The following is a 19,148-nucleotide window of genomic DNA, read 5'->3' on the forward strand; positions in this document are numbered from 1 at the left end:
TAAAATGTGTTCAAAGCCTAAATCTAACACCTCAAAGACCCTGCACAGTATGATTAAGGCTTCACACTACTTACCTTTTATAGTTCCTTTCATATCAAACAACATTCAATACCAAACAAACTTCCTTGAAATATTGATCGACCAATCTGTATAAAGTCAATTCGACTGCTGACAGCAGGATTGCATGTGGGAATACTAGTCTTGTCATTCTAATGGGAAATTAAGTAATATTTAAATCATAATTGTCCATATAGCACATTAGCCCTGTATAAAACCCCTATGGTTCTTTTTTTCCTTTTCTTTTTTGTAGTAAATGATATTTGCCCTTCTCAATCACACTTGTTTTTTGTCGAAAGCTGAACTCGGAACTACATTTACATTTGCATCTGCATTCCACTTGTTTTAATCTGGATCCTCGACACACAATATTTTGGTTCTAAAAAGAACTGCTAGAACAAACACATTGTTATGGTTGTATTTTTTCCTTTGACAAGAATGGAATGGTTTTGTTCAAGGGCTCTTTCTCTCAATGTGTCTTACTCCATTTCTCCATCCTTTTAGTGCTAGGCCCAGCCTGTGAGTTCATACTCAGCTTGGCTGGTGCCCATCCTTCAAGTTCCTCTAGTGTGTTAGGACACGCCGCCCAATGTCAGCACATCAAAGCAGATGTCGCATACACGCACAGGTTTGTTCAGGTCAAATTTGATGATGGGGATCTCTTTTATAGAGCACTTATGGCAGAGCAGACGCCCACAATGGCGGCTATGAGAGAAAGAAAAGACAAAGAATGGGTTGTTAGGACAAGGGAAGTTATGGTTTGAAAAGAAACAAATGAAAGGAGGAAACAAGGTCTTCCTTCTTTATAAAGGCAGACAGATTAAACTCATACATACCAGTGATGTTTCCTGGTGGTGACTCCAAATTTGGTTATACATTCATAGCAGTTTGATCCATCACACCACGGGGGCTCTTTGGAAAGCATGTCTTTCAAAACACGATACAAAAGACTAGTTAGGTATAACTACTACAAGCACTGTAAATGTTGTAGAAACACTAAACCTGTATCTTTTACCTAGCAGACGGAACAGAAGCTGCTTAGTGGCAACTTGATAGTTGAAGATGTTGATGCCCTGGTTGTTAGTGACGCCGAGTCGAGCTCCAGCCCTCACGATGGCACGACACAGGTTAGCGTTTCCTTTCATATAGGCCAACAGAAGCACTGAAAGGAGAAAAAACATCAACTATCATTGATCCAGTGTTTGTTTCTGACAAGCAAAAAAGCTAAATTATCCATTTAAAAATGCACATTCAGTATATTCAAATCGGTTGTGCTTCACCAACCTGTGTTCCCCTCATTGTCAGGTTTATCCAGGGGATACTCAGGCATGCATTCTAAAAACAGCTCAAAGATGGCTGCCGCGTTCTCCTTCCCATACTGGCCGAGGACATGCATGGGAGATTGACCTCTAGACAAATGAAAATAAGACAAAAAAAATGTGTGAATATCCATGAATAATGCACAATTTATTTGAATTCTTTTGTGAATTAAATAGTGTAAATAATTCATAGTTCAGCTATATACACACATACACTGTGTATATATTAGTGGTAAATAATAACTACTTATATATTACAGAGTTTAAAGGTGAAGTACATAGTTTCTGCTACACTAGTGGCACTAGTGAAATTACAACAATTCAGCATATTTTGCAAACACCCCTTTCGCGCATCACACCTCCCCAACTCAAACATCACAATAACAGCTCTTATGGGTGCTTGTGAAGACATGTCTCAACATGTATAAGTAAGCTACTTTCAATAAAAGCTCCAACATATTAGGAATACATTTTTTAGATGTGTAGCTATCGCTGTGTGTCATGAGTAAGCAATTGAATCGTCTCGCTTATAATAAACCCATCCAACATATCTGAACCGCGAGCATTTTGTTGATATGACGCGCCACAGCTGTTTGAGGCTGTCTAATTGGGACACAAAGTAAACAATTTAAACTGGAACATTTGAAGACTTCAGCCTTCAAAGAAATCCTTTAAGTCCATCTAACGTTTTTCTTTAATGTTAACATTTTTATCAGGCTCCTATGATAGGTTTCTACCCAAGTACCGACATTTCTGAATGGGCTGAGGCTGGCATTTAGTGAGTTTGAAGCGAAAGTATTTGATGAACGTATACTATGTGCGGAGAGCATTCACTCAATATTATCATCTAATTTTTGACATTGTATTGAAGCATCGATTTTAGCACAATGCCCCGTTTGCTTTGATGTGTTCATGACCCGTTTTATCTTTGAAGGTCTAAATGCAATTTGGCTTCTGTAACCGAAGCTGAATGTCTTTTTCCCAAGTGTCAGCCAGGGTCTCACATTGGCTAAACACCCTCTGGCTCAGCCTGCTACAGTAGCCATGCCCTAAACTCACACTATTGGATGAGCTGAAAAGTAATTGACAGATCTGAGCGGACCACTCTCAATGTTTAGATGGTGCCTGGGAGGCTCAATGTTTACACTTTTGGGGGAGATCAACCCATGAATGGCATACTAATAGTAGTCAATGAACAATAAACGGGGTTAAAAATGTATTTTAACAAAAAATCTTACATACTTACATACTTCACCTTTAAGTGTGGAGTAATATATTTTGAGTCAAACCTGAGATTATAGGCCTCAGCATCTATGTTGGACTCAGTGAGTAGCGCACGCACATTATTCAGACGCCCCTGCATCACAGCCAGATGAAGTGCTAGTAGAAGGAGATATAAAGAAATGAGTGAAATGGAATTTAGTCATTCAAGAATATTAAATTAAATAAGTTTAGCACAAAAGTCTACCATTGTTTCCATTCTCATCTACGGCAGCAAAGTCAACGCCATTCTCGATCAAAACAGAGCAGATTGTGGAAAGGTCCTGTTGTGCAGCGAGATGCAGCGCTGTCTGACGATGCTTGGTCAGCTCGTTTACTTTTGCACCAGCCAGCAGCTACAGTACATCAGAGAAAACAAACATACATACATGTTTCAGTGTTTGAATTGAAAATAAAAAAAATTAAAAAAATTCCTCCATCACTTTTATTCTCTTTGCTTTACCAGATTCCTGACAATGATCTCGGATCCTGCCTGCACGGCCAGGTGTAGAGGAGAGAGTTTGGCACTGTCCTGCACTCTGGAGTTGACATTGGCCTGTACGCTAATCAGAAATAGCACACTCTCTATGTCTGAGTTCTGCACAGCAACATGCAGGAAGTTGCGACCTTTGTTGTCCACCTAGACAGAGAGAGAACATTTATAATATTCAGTGGCTTGTGACGTCACATATCAAAACAACGTGGAGTCATTTCTTGGACAAATCGGAATTTGTCCTCTGCATTTAACCCATTCAAGTTAGTGCACATACATTATGAGCAGTGAGTAATGAACACAAACACACTGCAAGCAGTGGACATGTACAGCCAGAGCAGTGGGCAGCCATTCACTGCGGCACCCGGGGAGCGATTGGGGGTTAAGTGCCTTGCTCAAGGGCACTTCAGTTGTGGGTTATTGAGGGTGGAAGAGAGATGTTCATTCACTCCCCCATCTACATTTTCATTCATATATATATATATAATATTATATATAATATATATATATATATGCAACAATATGTATCGTGGATAGTGACAATATGTATTGTCTATATAGTTCACCCAAAATGAAAATTACTGTGTGAGAAAAAATTCAAGTTTTCAGAGTTTTAGTGTCAGTACTACATTAAACTACTATATATAATGTTGAATATAATGTATAATAATGCAGTGGGGGAATGTTTGTGGGTCCTGATAATGGCAAATGTCTGATGTTACCAGTAAAAGTGTCCTACATTATTTTAAATATATCTAGTCAGTGACAGTGAAAGCATATTCGTCTAAAATAATTCTATATTTTCAGCTTCAGAATCATGAATATTGTTATTCTGGTGTCTCTATTGTCCTGTGCTTTGGGTTTCAGCACCAAGTCCAAGACTATTCATTTACACACTCAATGAAATACCAAATTTACCATTTTAATCACACAGTACATTTTTTGTAAACCTTTTACCATATGTCTTGGAGTATCGCATTAATATCGTATCGTGAGTTCAGTATTGCGATATGTATCGAATCGTGACATGAGGGTATCGTTACACCCTAAATATAAATATATATAAATAAAAATCATGCCCACACACCTGTTCGGCAGCGCCAGGCTCTCTCTTGAGGATGGCTTCGGCAGCCTTGTTGTTCTTGTGGGTCATGGCACAGGCAAATGGCGTCATGCCTTGTCTGTCTCGAATATTCAATCGGATTTCAGGGTGGGAGATGAGCAGCTGGATGATGATGCTCTGCTGGTTGCTGATGGCGACGTGGATCGGAGCACGGCCTTCTGAATCCTGCATGCAGAGAAATGGGCATTGCAGTTCTCAGGGCATTTGAAAACAGTGAGTATATGGAACAACATATATCATAACATCTGCATAAAGCCTTGTCATCTAAAGAAAAAGAGAAGAACTAGGGTGAATGTATGCATCTGCTGTATATCTGTATTAACCTGTGCATTCACGTTGGCTCCAAACTCCAAAAGGCACTGCGCCACCTCCTCCAGCCCCCAGGACGAAGCCAAATGCAGTGGGCACTGTCCATCCCTTGCCTCCTCATCTCCCTCACCGTTAGGACCAGGCCTCCTCGGGCTGTTCACATCACAGCCACTGAAAACAAATGTTGAGATCATTTATAGGGAAATAAAACTTCTACAGCCACTTTTTGCATAACACGCAAATAATTTGATTAGATTTTTTAAACAATTGACAATTCAATTGTTTTATATAAGCTTTTAAAACCTTGTGTAAAAGCCCCAGTCTTCATTATAGCCTGAATAAAGTGCTGTGGTGATGACATAGTTTTGTAGGACAACCTGAAAGTTAGCATCACCCTGGTTCCTTTGACAAAAATGCAATGAGATTTTTCCACTGGCTTTTGGATCATTGTGAAAAGTGAGCTTGTGACCAACAAAAGTTTATGATTATTACACGTTTTGTTCATTAGGATAATCTTCACAAATGAACAACTTATCTTGAGCTTATGTTAACCACAGACCTTACTCCAAGCATAAAAAAAAAGTCAAAATGCTAACTAGTTTCAGGGCTTTAGGCCCCGTCCACACTACTGCGTTTTAGTTTAGAAACGGAGAATTAAAACGAATACGATCTCCGTCCACACCAGCGTTTTAGCTGCGTATTAGAATTGATCTCCGTCCACATTAAAACGACTGAAAACGCGGATCACGTGACCATTCACCAACACTGGGCATGCGCGTGCCGGTGTAAACACAACTTCATTGATAAAATTATCCCACCATGCGCTGGTTCTTCCCGGGTTAACCCAAAACCGACGCTCCCCCTTTACGGTCGATACCGCCGCTGCACACGGGAATTGTCACAGATCGCTCGAATAATAGCTTGCCTCCGGCACATGTAGGCAGTTATAGCATTAAATTGCAGAATTTACTTGCACAACAGCTGCTAGCAAAGATATACGCCATGACTGATGATACCCAATCATAGAGCCGAGCGTGAGCCTCTACTACGTCATCGTTTCTAAAATCCTCCGTTTTGACCCGTCCAGACTAAAACGCCCTCCGGAGATTCAAAACGAAAAACGGGTCGGCAGCGTTTCTAAACTTCTCCGTTTTGGGTCTCCGTTTTAGTGTGGACGGGAGGTGCAAACGTAGCAAAAGGTCTCCGTTTTTAAACGAAAACGCAGTAGTGTGGACGGGGCCTTAGCCTCCAAATATATGTAATCCCTGCAGCACTCTATAGGAATGAATCATCTTCTTAGTTGGTGGTTTTTATTGAAAATATAAATTTGATGAATTGTCATACAAATTTTTTAAAACACAAATCCTGAAGCAAGAGAAAAAAAGGAGAGGTGTACAAACCTGCGTACAAGGAAGCAAGCAGTGACCTCGTTGTTCTCATCGATGGCTCTGTGGAGAAGATTTTGCTGACAGCCTCCAGGCCCTGAACTCCAACAAGTTGCATCACACCCGTGCCTGACCTAATCCAAAAAATACATAACTGACGAATTAAATAAACTCATCATAATCAAGCATTATTAAAAAATATGGAAAAATAAGCATTAAGGTAGTTAAGAAAACTAATGCATAAAAAAAATGCAGTTCTCACCAATGTGGACGCGATGTCCTCCAAACCATTCTCCAAAGCCAGCCAGAGTGGAGGATCACCCTTCTCATTCACAACTGACATGTCAGCTCCTCTTGTGCAGATGGCGTCCACTACTAACGGGAGCTGGTTACTGATAGCCAACTGCAAAGCCGTTTGCCCCTCCTGGGTCCTAAAACAAAGTCAAGTCACCTTTATTATACATTACTGATTGTTTCAAAGCAGTTTTACAGCGAAGACAGGAAAATGATTCAATGATGCAAACAGTTCATTTCGGCTGTACTGCAGCTCTAAAAGAAAACGGTGTCATTGTTCAGCTGAAGTTAGTTCAGTGTTGATTCAATTTCGTTTGTAAAGATTATTAAATTATTTAATTTACTCTATTAAGCATTTCTGCAGAAAAACAGTGTCCAATAGTGTCAGTGCAGTCAAATCAATAATATTGTTCAATAATAGTATATAACATAAAGTATGATTTGTAGTATTAGGATTTGTTTTCATGATCGAATTATCAGCTATTATATGATTCAGCTCATTCAGCAATAACTATTTGGGGAGACAGAGAGGGAATGGGATTGATACACACCGCAGGCAGGACTCGAACCTTCATTGTTCACATGAACTCCACAGCTAAACATGTCTAAAGGGATGTCTGCTAGTGCTAACCGATGTTTTTTATAGCAGTTCTAGTACCTGACGTTGATGTCGGCCTGGTGCTCTAGCAGGAAGAGGGCGCTCTTGCTGTCCTGTCTCTTTATAGCCATGTGCAGTAGCGTCTGTCCATCAGACATGGTGTCATTAATGGCTGCTCCAGAACCCAGCAGCTGTGCGGCAATAGTGTGCATACCTAGCAATGTAAATAAGAAACATTAAATTATCTGCATGAGCAGTGAAGTCACTGATGGCGATTTTAGCAGAACCCACCGGTCCAGAGTGCAAGACCCAGAACGGTCTGATCCATGGAGTCTTTCAAACTGAAGTCAGGGATGATCTGCAGGTTGTTGGTGGCATGTAGTGCATTGGCTATGGATCAAAAATAAAGTTATGAATGACAAGAGATGGCACAGCTGCACAGATCACTATTCAAATCAAACATTCTCCCTCATCCCTCACCTTTCTGCTCTAGTATGACAGACACCACATCTGGGTGGTTGTGAACGATGGCCAGGTGGAGCGGGCTCTGGAGGAAGACTCCTTGGCTCTTCTCGACTCCGTCAGGCAGGGCGCTGTCGGTCTGCAGGTTAGGATTCGCCCCCTGCTGGAGCAACTCCACTGTCAGCCCTGCCAGGCCACAACGGCACGCCGTATGGAGGGGGGTCTCAGCCTACAAACGAAAATGTGATCATAAGAAATCACAAGGGGAAAAAGGAATATATAAAAAAATTAAAATAATAAATATTTCATTTACGACAATCCACCCCTTTACTACTACTCCTGCATTATAATAATTGCTAGTTAATTCATTTTTACGTCTACAAGTTTACACATTTTTAAGTCTTAAGCTCAGCAAGGCTGCATTTATTTGATCAAAAATGCAGTAAAAACAGTAATATTTTGAAATGTATTAAAATAGAAAACTTAAAATGTAATTTATTCTCTGATGGCAAAGCTGAATTTTCAGTACTTCAGTGTCACACGACCCTTCAGAAATCATTCTAACATGCTGTTTTAGCACTCAAAAAACATCTTAATATTATCAACATTGAGAAGAGTTGTGTTGCTTAATATCTTTGTGGAAACCATGATGCATATTTTTTCAGGATCATAGCAGAATTGCCATCCTTTAAATTTGTTCTATTTAGTAGTTTTGTTGACTACACTAAAGTTGTGTAAAAGGAATATGCATGTTCAAACATTTGACTGGCAGTGTATTTCTAATAAAAGCTGACACACACACACCCATTTGTTGGTGTGATTGACTTTAGCTCCATGTGTGGCCAGGAAGATAGCGGCTGCTTCACTTCCTGTGATGGCTGCTCTCTGCATGAGGCAGTTACCTGAGGAGGAGATGTCATGATTAGCAGGTATAAAATGGGTAATGACTAAAGGGACACATAAACATTTTATAGAGTGCAAGATGTTTGATACCATTGGAGTCTGGTGCATCAGGATTGCTCCCTCTTTGTATAAGCCTTGCTGCGAAGCTGTTCTCGTCAAATGAGGTTCCATTCACAACAGGAGCTTCATCCTCAAAAGGGTTCACGGAGGGGTCAGAGGACACAGTGATGTACTGCAGGGCCAGCCACAGTGCAGTGCTGCCTTCGTGATCTTTCAACTCCAGGTCCAATCTAAGCAGGAAGGGGAGGGATTACAGTGTTACAAAAAGGAAACAAGAAATGGACAATATTACACCAGGAAGGCAGAGGTAAATATCTCCATGTTCAGAACACTAGCTTACTGAACAGTATACAATGTATACTATTTTTTTTATCAGAACACATGAAGAAACAGTGGTTAAGGCAGTCCAAGTCAAGATTACAAATCACAGTTTGATATTACATCAAGTTCCTTTATAACAATGGGAGGTGAGATAATGCATCATGGGATACACTATCCCACATTAGACTCTTGCATTTGTACATTTTTGAATACAAGTTTTAGATCATTCTGTGTATTCCATACGTACAGAAAGTAGTTAGGTTTTATGCTTTTCCATTACCGTCATAAATAATTTAAGATCATTCGTTTTGAAAAAGAGGGCGAATTCCAATCGGAAGTGAGCATCCCTGTGCCCTACTAACTCTGAAGGCCAGATCTCTTGAAGTAGGAACTTTGAAGGGAGCAGGGCACTTGCGTGTCATAAATAATGTAGTCGTTTGGAACGCACATGGTGAAAAATAATTTAATTTCCTCATTATCGTCAACTGGAATGTTACCATGACAAAACAGCATCCATCAGCCCATTAGCTGATCTTACAACAGGAATTTCTTATTGCTGTTAATTTTATTGTTACTAATAAAATAAATACATATATGTGTGTGCGTGTATTCCCTATTTGCTCAACTTTAAAACTTGCCGTCTCTTCTTTGGACTCTATATTCATATTTATCGACAATTAAAGACCCCCTGTGGTGAAAATCAAGTTTTTAATGTTGTTTATACGTCTATGTGGTGTTTTTAATATGCTTTAAGACAAACCATTCATAAGTCAACACCATTGTGGAGTATTTTCTCTTTAAAAACTGCAGTGATCTAAAGACAGTCTCAAAAAAACACGGTTTGAAATCGCTGGTGTTTCTTACATCAAAAAACTAACTTGTAACCAATCACGTCAATGTGCCGATGGGCTTTAGCATATCATATCATTAGAGTCTCAAGAGAAGCCAGGTTATCCCGGTATACTTTTCTGTTGATATGAAAAATCAGGTACATTTATCAATAGGGGATTATGTATGTATATGACGATATTATGATAAATTTTATGCCTTTCTCCGCTGACGTTCATAGTTGTTCAAAGTGTTTCTAAGGATGCTGATTGTTAGAAGGCAGCTGTCTGACTGAGGTGGCGAACGGGAACATGGTTTGTGTAACATAACACATTATTAGCTCTTTGACAACATTGTCAAGCAAAAGGCTAATCATATTAATTACTGTTATGTGTCTGACGCTGTAAAGAGCGATACATAAAATGCATAACCATTCTGATACATCTACTTATACAAGCATGTATATTTCACTCTTCCACTTCTTTGGAATCAGTTTCTGGTTCAAACATTTATGGCTGAATTAAACCAGTATTTCCACTTGCCATTTTGTAGCATTTACTACAATAAAGTTGACAGAGTAGATAAGCTACATTCAATCTTTAAGGCACGAAACAAATAAAACAAATTTAAATCACATTTAAACGTTTTTTTCCTATGTCATTTTGGTGATCAAAGAGGATTTTTAAGGGATAAAATTGACTACAGGGGGACTTTAAACATTTCTTACCTATGAACTTATTTAATCTTCATATGAATGTATGACAAAAATCTGTGCAATATATCACAAACAAAACAACTTTAATCATTCTGTTTATACGTTAACTCGAACTCTCCCGCCATCTAGCTTTAAAATGAATCGCGAGGATTCACCACCCTGGGTCACATGACCATAAACAATCAAATTACTTATTTGAAGTGACCATTTGATGTACCCCTTGCTAACAGACTTGTGGAGAGGCCCTTCGTGAGGGGATTCAACTATTCACTTTCGTTTAGAATGGCACTACAAATGGCATCCCCTTCCCAAAGTTCCCTTCAAGGGCACAAAAACACAGTTTTTCGAATTCGCCCCGATAAAGCCTGTTTAAGCTTACTGTTTGCATTGTAACAGCTGGTTAAAGACTGCTTCATTTCCCGACACCACAGCCTCATGTAATGGCGTCCTAAGAATTAGAAAAATAAAACCAGGTCATGAATACAATGAATAAGCTTTACTCCCAAAAAACATTATTGCAGATATAATCCCCAAACTCTTATTGCAGAAGAAACCCTTGACTTTTGTTACCCACCGTCCTTTGCTGTTTTGCATGTTTGGGTTGGCACCAGCTTTGAGCAGAGCCTCAGCAATGTGGGCCATGCCAGCCATAACTTCACCACTGTGTTTCTTGGGGCTGAAAGAGCAGACAAGGTGCAGAGGCGTCTCAACTGCACCCACTGTGGCAGCATTCACCTGCGCAGAGTGACGGATCAAAAAAGTGGAAGCAAATTCATCTCCTAAAGAGAGAGAGAGAGAGAAAGATACAGGATGGGGACAATATTTAGACCACACACACACACCAAAAAAAAAAAAAAAAAAAAAACACTTCTCAAACGATTTACGACATATCTCAAATTTCAGCCTTTTGTGAGCTAAACGACTTTATGCCAACTTCAAATTCATCATAAAATAATATTCCCTCTGCCCAAATACAAGCGCTCCTCACCTCTCTGGATGGCCTTGTGTAGAAGACTCCAGCCGCTCTGGTCCACCATGTCAACATCTGCTTTGTTGTTGACCAGTGTAGTGGCGATGCTCTCCAGCTTCTTGGACAAAGCCAGATCCAGCGCCAAATCTCCATTATTGTCCAGCTCATTCAGCTTTCCTGGTAACTTGGGGATGAAATGAAAGAAACATTTATCCTAATGAGTTTACCATGCAATAAACAAGCTTATAAATAGAGGATAAAACATTTATCAGTGACTAAAAATGTGCTAAAAATCAGGGGCAACACAATGATTATGTTGTAACAATTTAAACAATAAATAGATACATTTTGCATGCGAGTCATTCAAAATATAATCAGTAATAATCATATTTTTCAAGGCATTTTTGTTATTTTTTATACTAGAAATATTTTAGTATGTTGGGTCACTACTAGTTGTTCAATGTAAAACAAAGCAAAACATAACCATAGAAAAACATCAATTGATATTGATTTCACTACATATAGGACCTTGCACTTTTTATACCACGGTATATAAAGCAAGAACACTTCTTTGATTCAGTGCTGGCTCTTTACCTGTGCATCCATCTCTATTAGATAAAGGAAGACAACATCTTCTCGTTCTACTTTAATTGCTTTGTGAAGGGGGTATTCAGTCTTGGATTTGATCATTTTATAGAGCAGCTGAGCATCCATGGTACTGAAGTCATCTTTCCGTAGATCATCCTGTTTGAGAGGGTAGAGGAAGTAAATATTAATCCTACCTTCTGCATGAATACACACTAAAACAAAAAAAAGAAGAAATTATGCAAATCTCCCTCTGGTCTTTTTCAAGGTCTTGCTCAAGGTCTGCTGAGCTGATATTGATGCGTTTAGTTTACTCAGCAGAGAGCGCGCCTGTAAAACCACCACAATGTTTCCTTTACCATCCCGATCTTAGACATTGCCTTGAGAATCATCACTACTAGGTGCCATAAAGAAGACCCCAAACATCGAGGACGACAAGATCCTGCTGCTTTTAAACAGAGCATTCAATGGAGGAAGGCTATCTTTCACATTGAAATTGTCCATTTATTAATTATTATTGATATATTTCTGGCAAACAAAATAAAGATCCAGGCTATGTGCATCTATAGAACAAATTCCCCATCTTTCAAGGATGAGGACGATGGCTCTGTTCTTCTGACTCACCCAGTGACTGGCAATGATCTCTCCACAATAGTTCATCAATGTTGTGGCGTCCAGCTCTTCGGCTGTCTGGTAGAACCTGATACAGTTCCTCACGTTCACTGATGACATCACTCCTTTCTCACATCTGCATTTGAAAAACAATATCTACGTTTAGAGCTCACTTTGCATAGAGAGCCTAAGTCCCCCCGCTTCCGGCTCATTGGACCTTATTTCGGAAAAAATATGTATGGTAGTCAAAGGTGAGAGACAACTTATCTTTTTATTCCGTCTGAACTGTGCCCTGAATTACACATATGATGTTTGTCAATTTAAAAGATAATTATGAAAGTCAAGAAAGTCGCAGTTTGTCATAAAACAGAAGAGTAACATTTAGTTTTATGTGAAAATCGCTCAATGAACTACATCTCTCGTCTCACACTATGTACGTATGTGTGCAGTCTGGTACAAAACACTCAGGCATGACGGCGTAACGTTACGATTAAAACTTAAGTCTTATAACGTAAGAGTATAGAAAAAATGACAGACGTTAGCTGTCTCTATTATATTTTTGTCGTCTCTTGCCATTGACTACCATACAATATTTTTCCGAAATAAGGTCCCATGGTGGTCCACCGGAAGGGGAGGGACTTAGACTTTCAGTTTTTAAATTAACTAGATATTTATAAGTAGATGTATCATTAAATGCATAATTTCTAATTCTTTTCTCTTTATTTTATTAAAATGACAAAAATTATTATCACCTGACTTCAGACAATATACTTGATACTTTATATAAATTAGGTCCATTTTCTAAATTTCACCTGCTATGAGTTCAGCATCACACATTTTTTTTGTACTGCATGCTTGCATTCAAAGGTTTGGGGTCAGTAAGGTTTTGTTTTGTTTTTTAGAAATTAAAGCTACACTGTGTAGGATTTTCTCCCATCTAGCGGTGAAATTGTATGTGACTACCAACTGAATATTACTTTCTAGCCCCTCCCATTCCGAGGGCGTTTTAACTCCTATGGTGGCCGTATTATTTCAAATCTGCCGGCAGTCGCGAGTAATCTCCCCCTCGCATTCGTCACGGTGCCACTGAGTGTAAAAACACGAAAGGCGAAGCTTGAATTTCCAGGTATGTCCCTCTTTGGCTAATGTATTTTCAAGATGGAGGCGCAACATGGCTGCCGCCATTCGACTCGCTCGTATGTATTCTAAATGGCAGATTCTACACTTACGAGAATACTTGATTAGTTGGTAGAAGTAATTATACATTAATGAGCACATATTTTGAAAGAACAGTGTTTTTTGTGAAGAATCAACTTAAATTACACAGTGTAGCTTTAATATTCAGCAGGTATGCATTAAATTGATCAAAAGTTACAGTAAAACATTTATAACGCACAACGGTTTTTACAACATTAAGCAGCACAGCTGTTTTAAAACTGATAACAATAAGAATTGTTTATTTAGCACCAAATCACCATATTAAAATGATTCCTGAAGGATCATGTGACACTTATGATGCTGAAAATTCAGCTTTGCCATCACAGGAATATATAACATTTTACAATAGAAAACAGTCGTTTTAAATTGTAATATTTCACAATATAACTGTTTTTACTGTATTTTTGCCAGCCTTGGTGAGCACAAAAGATTTACCGACCACAAACATTTAGACAGTAGTGTATATATTTCCCGTCACAACCATGCTATGTCAACTCACAAACTGATTTTAATTGCAATTTTATTTCTGTTCTGCAGTCCCAGTGCTCGAGAATAAAAGCTGGTCATTAGCATAAAAGCACCACACATATAGGTTGTTTGCTTGCCATTAAACAGCTGCTTTTATCCAAAGAATACCTATTGAAAGGAGAGGACTCAAGGGCAGAGTGGTGATGGGGCATCACTGCAACTCTCCAGTTTAACTAGAAGCCTCTTTCAAGCAAATGCCAGGTAAAAGAGCATATGCTTTCAGGGAAATGTCTATTTAATTTGATGAACATGACCAGAGTGACAAAAATGATGGCGTGATGCATATGCAGTATTAATCATCAAGTGTAGCATTCATCACCAAAATCATTCATGTTCCACATCAATCCATGATGAGGGGTGCTTTTTATTATTTTTTATTTTTTTTACTTGTAGTTGATATTCTTACATATTGAGTGACCAATAAGAGCAGTTACATGGTGTTTTTGTTGGTGAAACACTATGAGATGTAAAGCTGCAACATGAGTCATAAATGATTATTCTAAGGGACCGTTCCCACCTTTCACGCAGAAGATTGAGCTGGAAGCGGTTGGCTAACTTCATCAAGTCAATGAGGAAGCCGTCGTCCCCACTCAACTCCAGATCATCTGTGTACGCCCAGCGCAGCATTGCCATGGCAACCTCTGGTTTGGCATCTAGGAAGTCACATGGGGATGTACAGGAAAGAATCCAACAACAAGTTCAGTTTTGAGGGATTACTGCTGCATACTACATTAGAACAATAAGGAGAAAAAACAGCCAAACATAATCTAGACATCCTACGTTTCTAGTGCTGGTTGTAGGAAACAGAGAAGCCATTGTTACCTGAGAGGTCCAGTTCTGTAGTGGAGGCCATGTTGGCTGAACTCCAGATTTCACTCCGAGCAGCCAGCACGAATTTATGAGCACTGAGCCTCTGATCTCCAATCTTCACCTTCAGATCGCTAGGAGAAAAAAGACTGATGTGGTCATACTGATTTTACACACATCTCTGTGAAATATGCAGTAATCAACTTCCATATCATTTGACGCATTAGACTCATGTATTATGCATTGGTCTCAGGGGGGTCAGATATGAGACAACAGTCCAGGCTCAAATCTCAGACAGGTCATTCTGTAACCTCATAAGTGGTGCAATAAAAAGAAATACAATTGTAATAGAACTTCCTAACTTTACAGACCCAGCAGACATTAAAAACCTTTCAGCCAGCTTTTATACACTGAGAAGCAAAATGAAACTGTAAATCATAACTTTTATAATTTGGTGGAAGCAGACATTTAAATCGGGACAAAGCCAATTACTAATTATTTCAATTACAATGTGCATCTTATAAAACTGTCAACTGAATTTTGACTATTTTCATGACTGATTAAGTACATTTAAATGCCGGTTTCATTCTCAATACAGCAACACAAAAAAAAAAAAAAAAGAAATATTTTATTTAAATACGCAAAAAATTACTGATATATAATATTAATATTTTTAATTATATGTGCGTGTATGTGTATACATAGCTTGAGCCTTGATGGTTAAAAAAAAAATCATTCGGAATTTATCATTTTTGCATTGGCATTGCTAATAAGAAAAACTATCACAGTAAATGCAATTTTCTTTTCACAAACATATACATATACATATATATATATATATATATTTTTTTTTTTTTTTTTTGCAAAACATCTTTCTTTTTCTTATTTATTTTGCTTCTGGGGTTAAAAATGACCTGAACATTACTTGGTTAACATTTATCTAACAGTATGTGAGCATTCATGTCCAGCTCTCACCTGTACTGCTCTTGCTGAAAGAGGTCAGCCACGATGGCCAGCAGGCGGCTGATGAAGGAGTCACTGGCCTGGGACACCGAGCCGGGGAGAGAGGCCTGGGCAGCCAAAACAGAGCATCGCCTGTCCGTCTCCACCAGCTTCTGTTGCATCTTCACATACTCCTGCCTCAGCAGAGCAAGGTGCTTCTGCAATTTCTGCACCTCCTCTGCAGGCATGATGGAAACGATGAAGAGAGATGAGTAGTGGAACAAAAGGAATGAGCACATGGAGAACAAGGAGAAAATAAGGGTAAACAAATAAGAATAAACCGTCAAATGTGATGGGTAAAGCAAAAGGGAAGTGGAAATGCCATGTAGACGAGAGAAAGAGGGACAAAATACAGATTTCACATGAAAACTGCTGACACAGACAGACTTCCTGAGCACGCTCACGGGAGGAGAAGTGGACCTACGATATGAGAGCAAAATTGCCTTTACATGTTACAAGAAGTAAAAACTTTTAACATGGTCCGATTCACGATAACCACAAACGCAAAAGTTAATATACAACCTTGATCAGTCTCATTCCACTCAAACCTCAAAATAACAACTTTAAACTCGCCATCTTTAATGTGATAATTGCCTTGGATCTGTGACTAGAGGATTTCACAGCTTAACCTACATTCCAACACAGCCGCTTCCTTCCTCTTTCCTTGAATTTATTTCATCTCTCCAGAATGCTGAGGCTACACTTTTCCTTTGCTCCACATAAGCTCAGGTGCTGAGAGAGCTGGTCTAGTAATGTCTTACCATTTGACATCTAGGAAAATCTTTGAATTCTGCTAAAAAAAAAAAAGAAAGAAAAGAAAACCCCAGCAAGCTAGCCAGCACCTTGTATTGTATAACATGCCAAAGTTGTACATTTTGTGAAAAGAAAAGTCTACCCTGTCAGTGCACACCATTAAACCTGCGTGTGTGTGTGTGTGTGTGTTGTGAGCAAAGGATTAGAATGTTTTCAGTTTAATATGTGAGCCATTTGTCTTCAGCCTAGATTCAAGAATCCAGTATGCTGAGCAATCAACAACTCAGATGTCCAAATAGGTCCCATAAAGTATTTAAAAAGCTCATCAGCCAATCAGATGACGGGAAACCTTGTGAAGCAATAATCTGCTTGCATCACCAACAAGCATTAACACGAATTTTAACAACTCATGAATTACTCAATGGACTCAGATTAAGAATAAATCATTCTAAAGAAATTGTGCAATTAATAGCCTATACATTGTTCTAGCAGTTTACTAATTCGGAAATGGGTACAGAAAATTAGGTACAAAAGGTAAGGTACAAAATATTACCAAGATAACCAACCATGGCTTTAACCACTATGCTTGTCAATGTTACATGGTTGTGTTGATACTACAATAAAATTTCTCTAGCCTGTTATTAACCACCCCATCTTTAAATGCGAAGTAAACCAAAATGACAGAAAGACAGCTAAAGTGTTCTTACGCTGTTTGAAGGCAATTCCACTTAAATTTATTATGATTTTACAACATGTTGAGGGAAGATAAAGAAGGGAGATGTCACACATCAGCTGATAAAAGTAACGGTTACAAACGCCTGCTGCAACGTCACTAAATGCAATCATGATATGAAAGTTATTTATAAAAATCAACAAGGCAGAGCTATAAAATTATTTTCTACTGTTATTATATATAAATGTCGAGTTATATTCAATTGTATCACACATGCTACATTAAACAGAGCAATGTATTGACAGATTTAATCATCAATTTGCAAAGCCAGATGAATTACTCATTCAGGGTGAAGAAGACTGCGACAAAAGACTAAAAAGGGACATTTCTGATGAGAAATGACTTGGGAAAACCAGCGCAAAATGAGAATACAGGACGACAATGTCACTAAAATCAACCATTTACCTTTCAAAAGCATAACGTTGTATGATCTGCGCTAAATGCAGCTGAATATATCATTTGAAAAAGGATTCATTGGATATCTCTTTACATGAGAGCTCAAATCACCCGGCGAATTATTACTACCACCGCCCAGCCCACCACCTGACTTGCAACCAGCTAGGCTGGACAAAAATCTATGCAATAAAGTGGTTCATTTCAGCGTTATGCAATATTTATCACCAAATGGCTGTGGTGATAACACTTAAATGCAGTATTAGGCCTATCCATCGCGTAAAGAAATAACAGCTGTAGGTGTTAAACAGAAAGGGCGTGAAAAATAAGAAAGAAACCATCCTCATACCTTCTGCCATGTTGGATCCGTGGCTCGTCGCCTAATATCGCGAGAGAGCGCGGGAGGTAGGGTATGATTTGGGAGGAGCGTGCTGGTGGAAGCAAGCAATGACCCAAAGTTACATTACGTTTGTAAAGTGCAGATTAAAAACATTTTTTGCAAGTTTGTGTGGCAAGGTAACCAACTGTTACACGGGGTCTTTATTATTCAGTCGTATTTAAGTTTAATTCTGACCATCAGCCTGTGTGTTACTGTTCCTCAAGGCTGTTACAGATAAATTAAGGATAAGGAATTATATTTATATAAATGTCCTCTTTGGCACATTCCCAAACCCTTCTAAAAATAGGGCCTAGTCTGTTGTATAAAAGTCTCAGTAGACCTACATGGCACCTGCACCATTGAGCATGTTAAACTGTTGTACATCCAAATGCACATTTTGTTACAATTCAGTTGTCCTTATGATGGCCAATCAATTGTCCTGCTAAGCAGTGTTGTTATTGTTAGCCAACACAAAAATTATTCAAACTTGTTTTCAGTAATTGAAATTAAGTGAACTGAAATCAAATTAATATAGATTAAAGGCTTAAAAATAAAATGACATATTCCCTCAGCAACTAACTGAAAAAAGTATAAGCACTCAAATTATTTTACTTAAAAATAAAATTTAAGCTACATAGAAATATAACAAAACTAATAACAAAGCATGTGAAACTACTTAAAATAAAATGAAAATGTGAAAAATAAAACAAATTTAAAATATAAATACTATAATAGTATATAAATACTAAAATCACACTGGCCCAAATAGATGTTTTTAAAACTACAGAAAGGTAGATACACTTTTTACCTAGTGGTTTATATAAGACTGCCATGTTCTGAGAAGACTATTAGGCTACACTTTATTTTAAGGTGTCATTGTTACAGTGTAATTATACATTTAAGTACTGAGTAACAATTAACTACATGTACTTACTATAGGGTTAGAGTAGGATTTGGTTGAGGGTTAGATGCATGTAATTATGCATAATTTACTGTTATTACTCTGGTAAGTACATGTAACATATGTAACAAGGGCACTGT

At 38.4% G+C, this 19,148-nt stretch overlaps 1 protein-coding gene across 3 annotated transcripts; it reads right to left on the bottom strand.

Moving 5' to 3' along the window:
* Positions 1–373: 373 nt before the first annotated feature.
* ankfy1 (ankyrin repeat and FYVE domain containing 1) lies at positions 374–18,224 on the bottom strand. Of its 3 annotated transcripts, none has more exons than XM_082169783.1 (25): positions 18,078–18,224; positions 15,823–16,027; positions 14,863–14,981; positions 14,558–14,693; positions 12,307–12,430; positions 11,692–11,841; positions 11,116–11,281; positions 10,702–10,906; positions 10,507–10,575; positions 8,294–8,493; positions 8,105–8,202; positions 7,319–7,529; positions 7,130–7,228; positions 6,899–7,052; positions 6,209–6,377; positions 5,962–6,080; positions 4,576–4,732; positions 4,217–4,417; positions 3,100–3,276; positions 2,845–2,992; positions 2,666–2,756; positions 1,342–1,466; positions 1,073–1,219; positions 894–984; positions 374–762 (listed from the first exon to the last, which is right to left on the bottom strand). In XM_082169783.1, the coding sequence occupies exons 1-25, from the start codon at positions 18,085–18,087 to the stop codon at positions 630–632; spliced, it is 3,504 nt and encodes a 1,167-aa protein (XP_082025909.1). In that variant the 5' UTR covers positions 18,088–18,224; the 3' UTR covers positions 374–629. The 3 variants fall into 3 exon arrangements, with proteins under 3 accessions (XP_082025909.1, XP_082025908.1, XP_082025907.1); XM_082169782.1 differs by lacking the exon at positions 18,078–18,224 and adding an exon at positions 17,741–18,050; XM_082169781.1 differs by lacking the exon at positions 18,078–18,224 and having other exon boundaries at positions 15,823–17,699.
* Between the last annotated feature and the right edge of the window lie 924 nt (positions 18,225–19,148).

The sequence above is a fragment of the Leuciscus leuciscus genome (assembly GCF_965113295.1).
Source record: "Leuciscus leuciscus genome assembly, chromosome: 5".
NCBI classification, from domain to species: domain Eukaryota; kingdom Metazoa; phylum Chordata; class Actinopteri; order Cypriniformes; family Leuciscidae; genus Leuciscus; species Leuciscus leuciscus.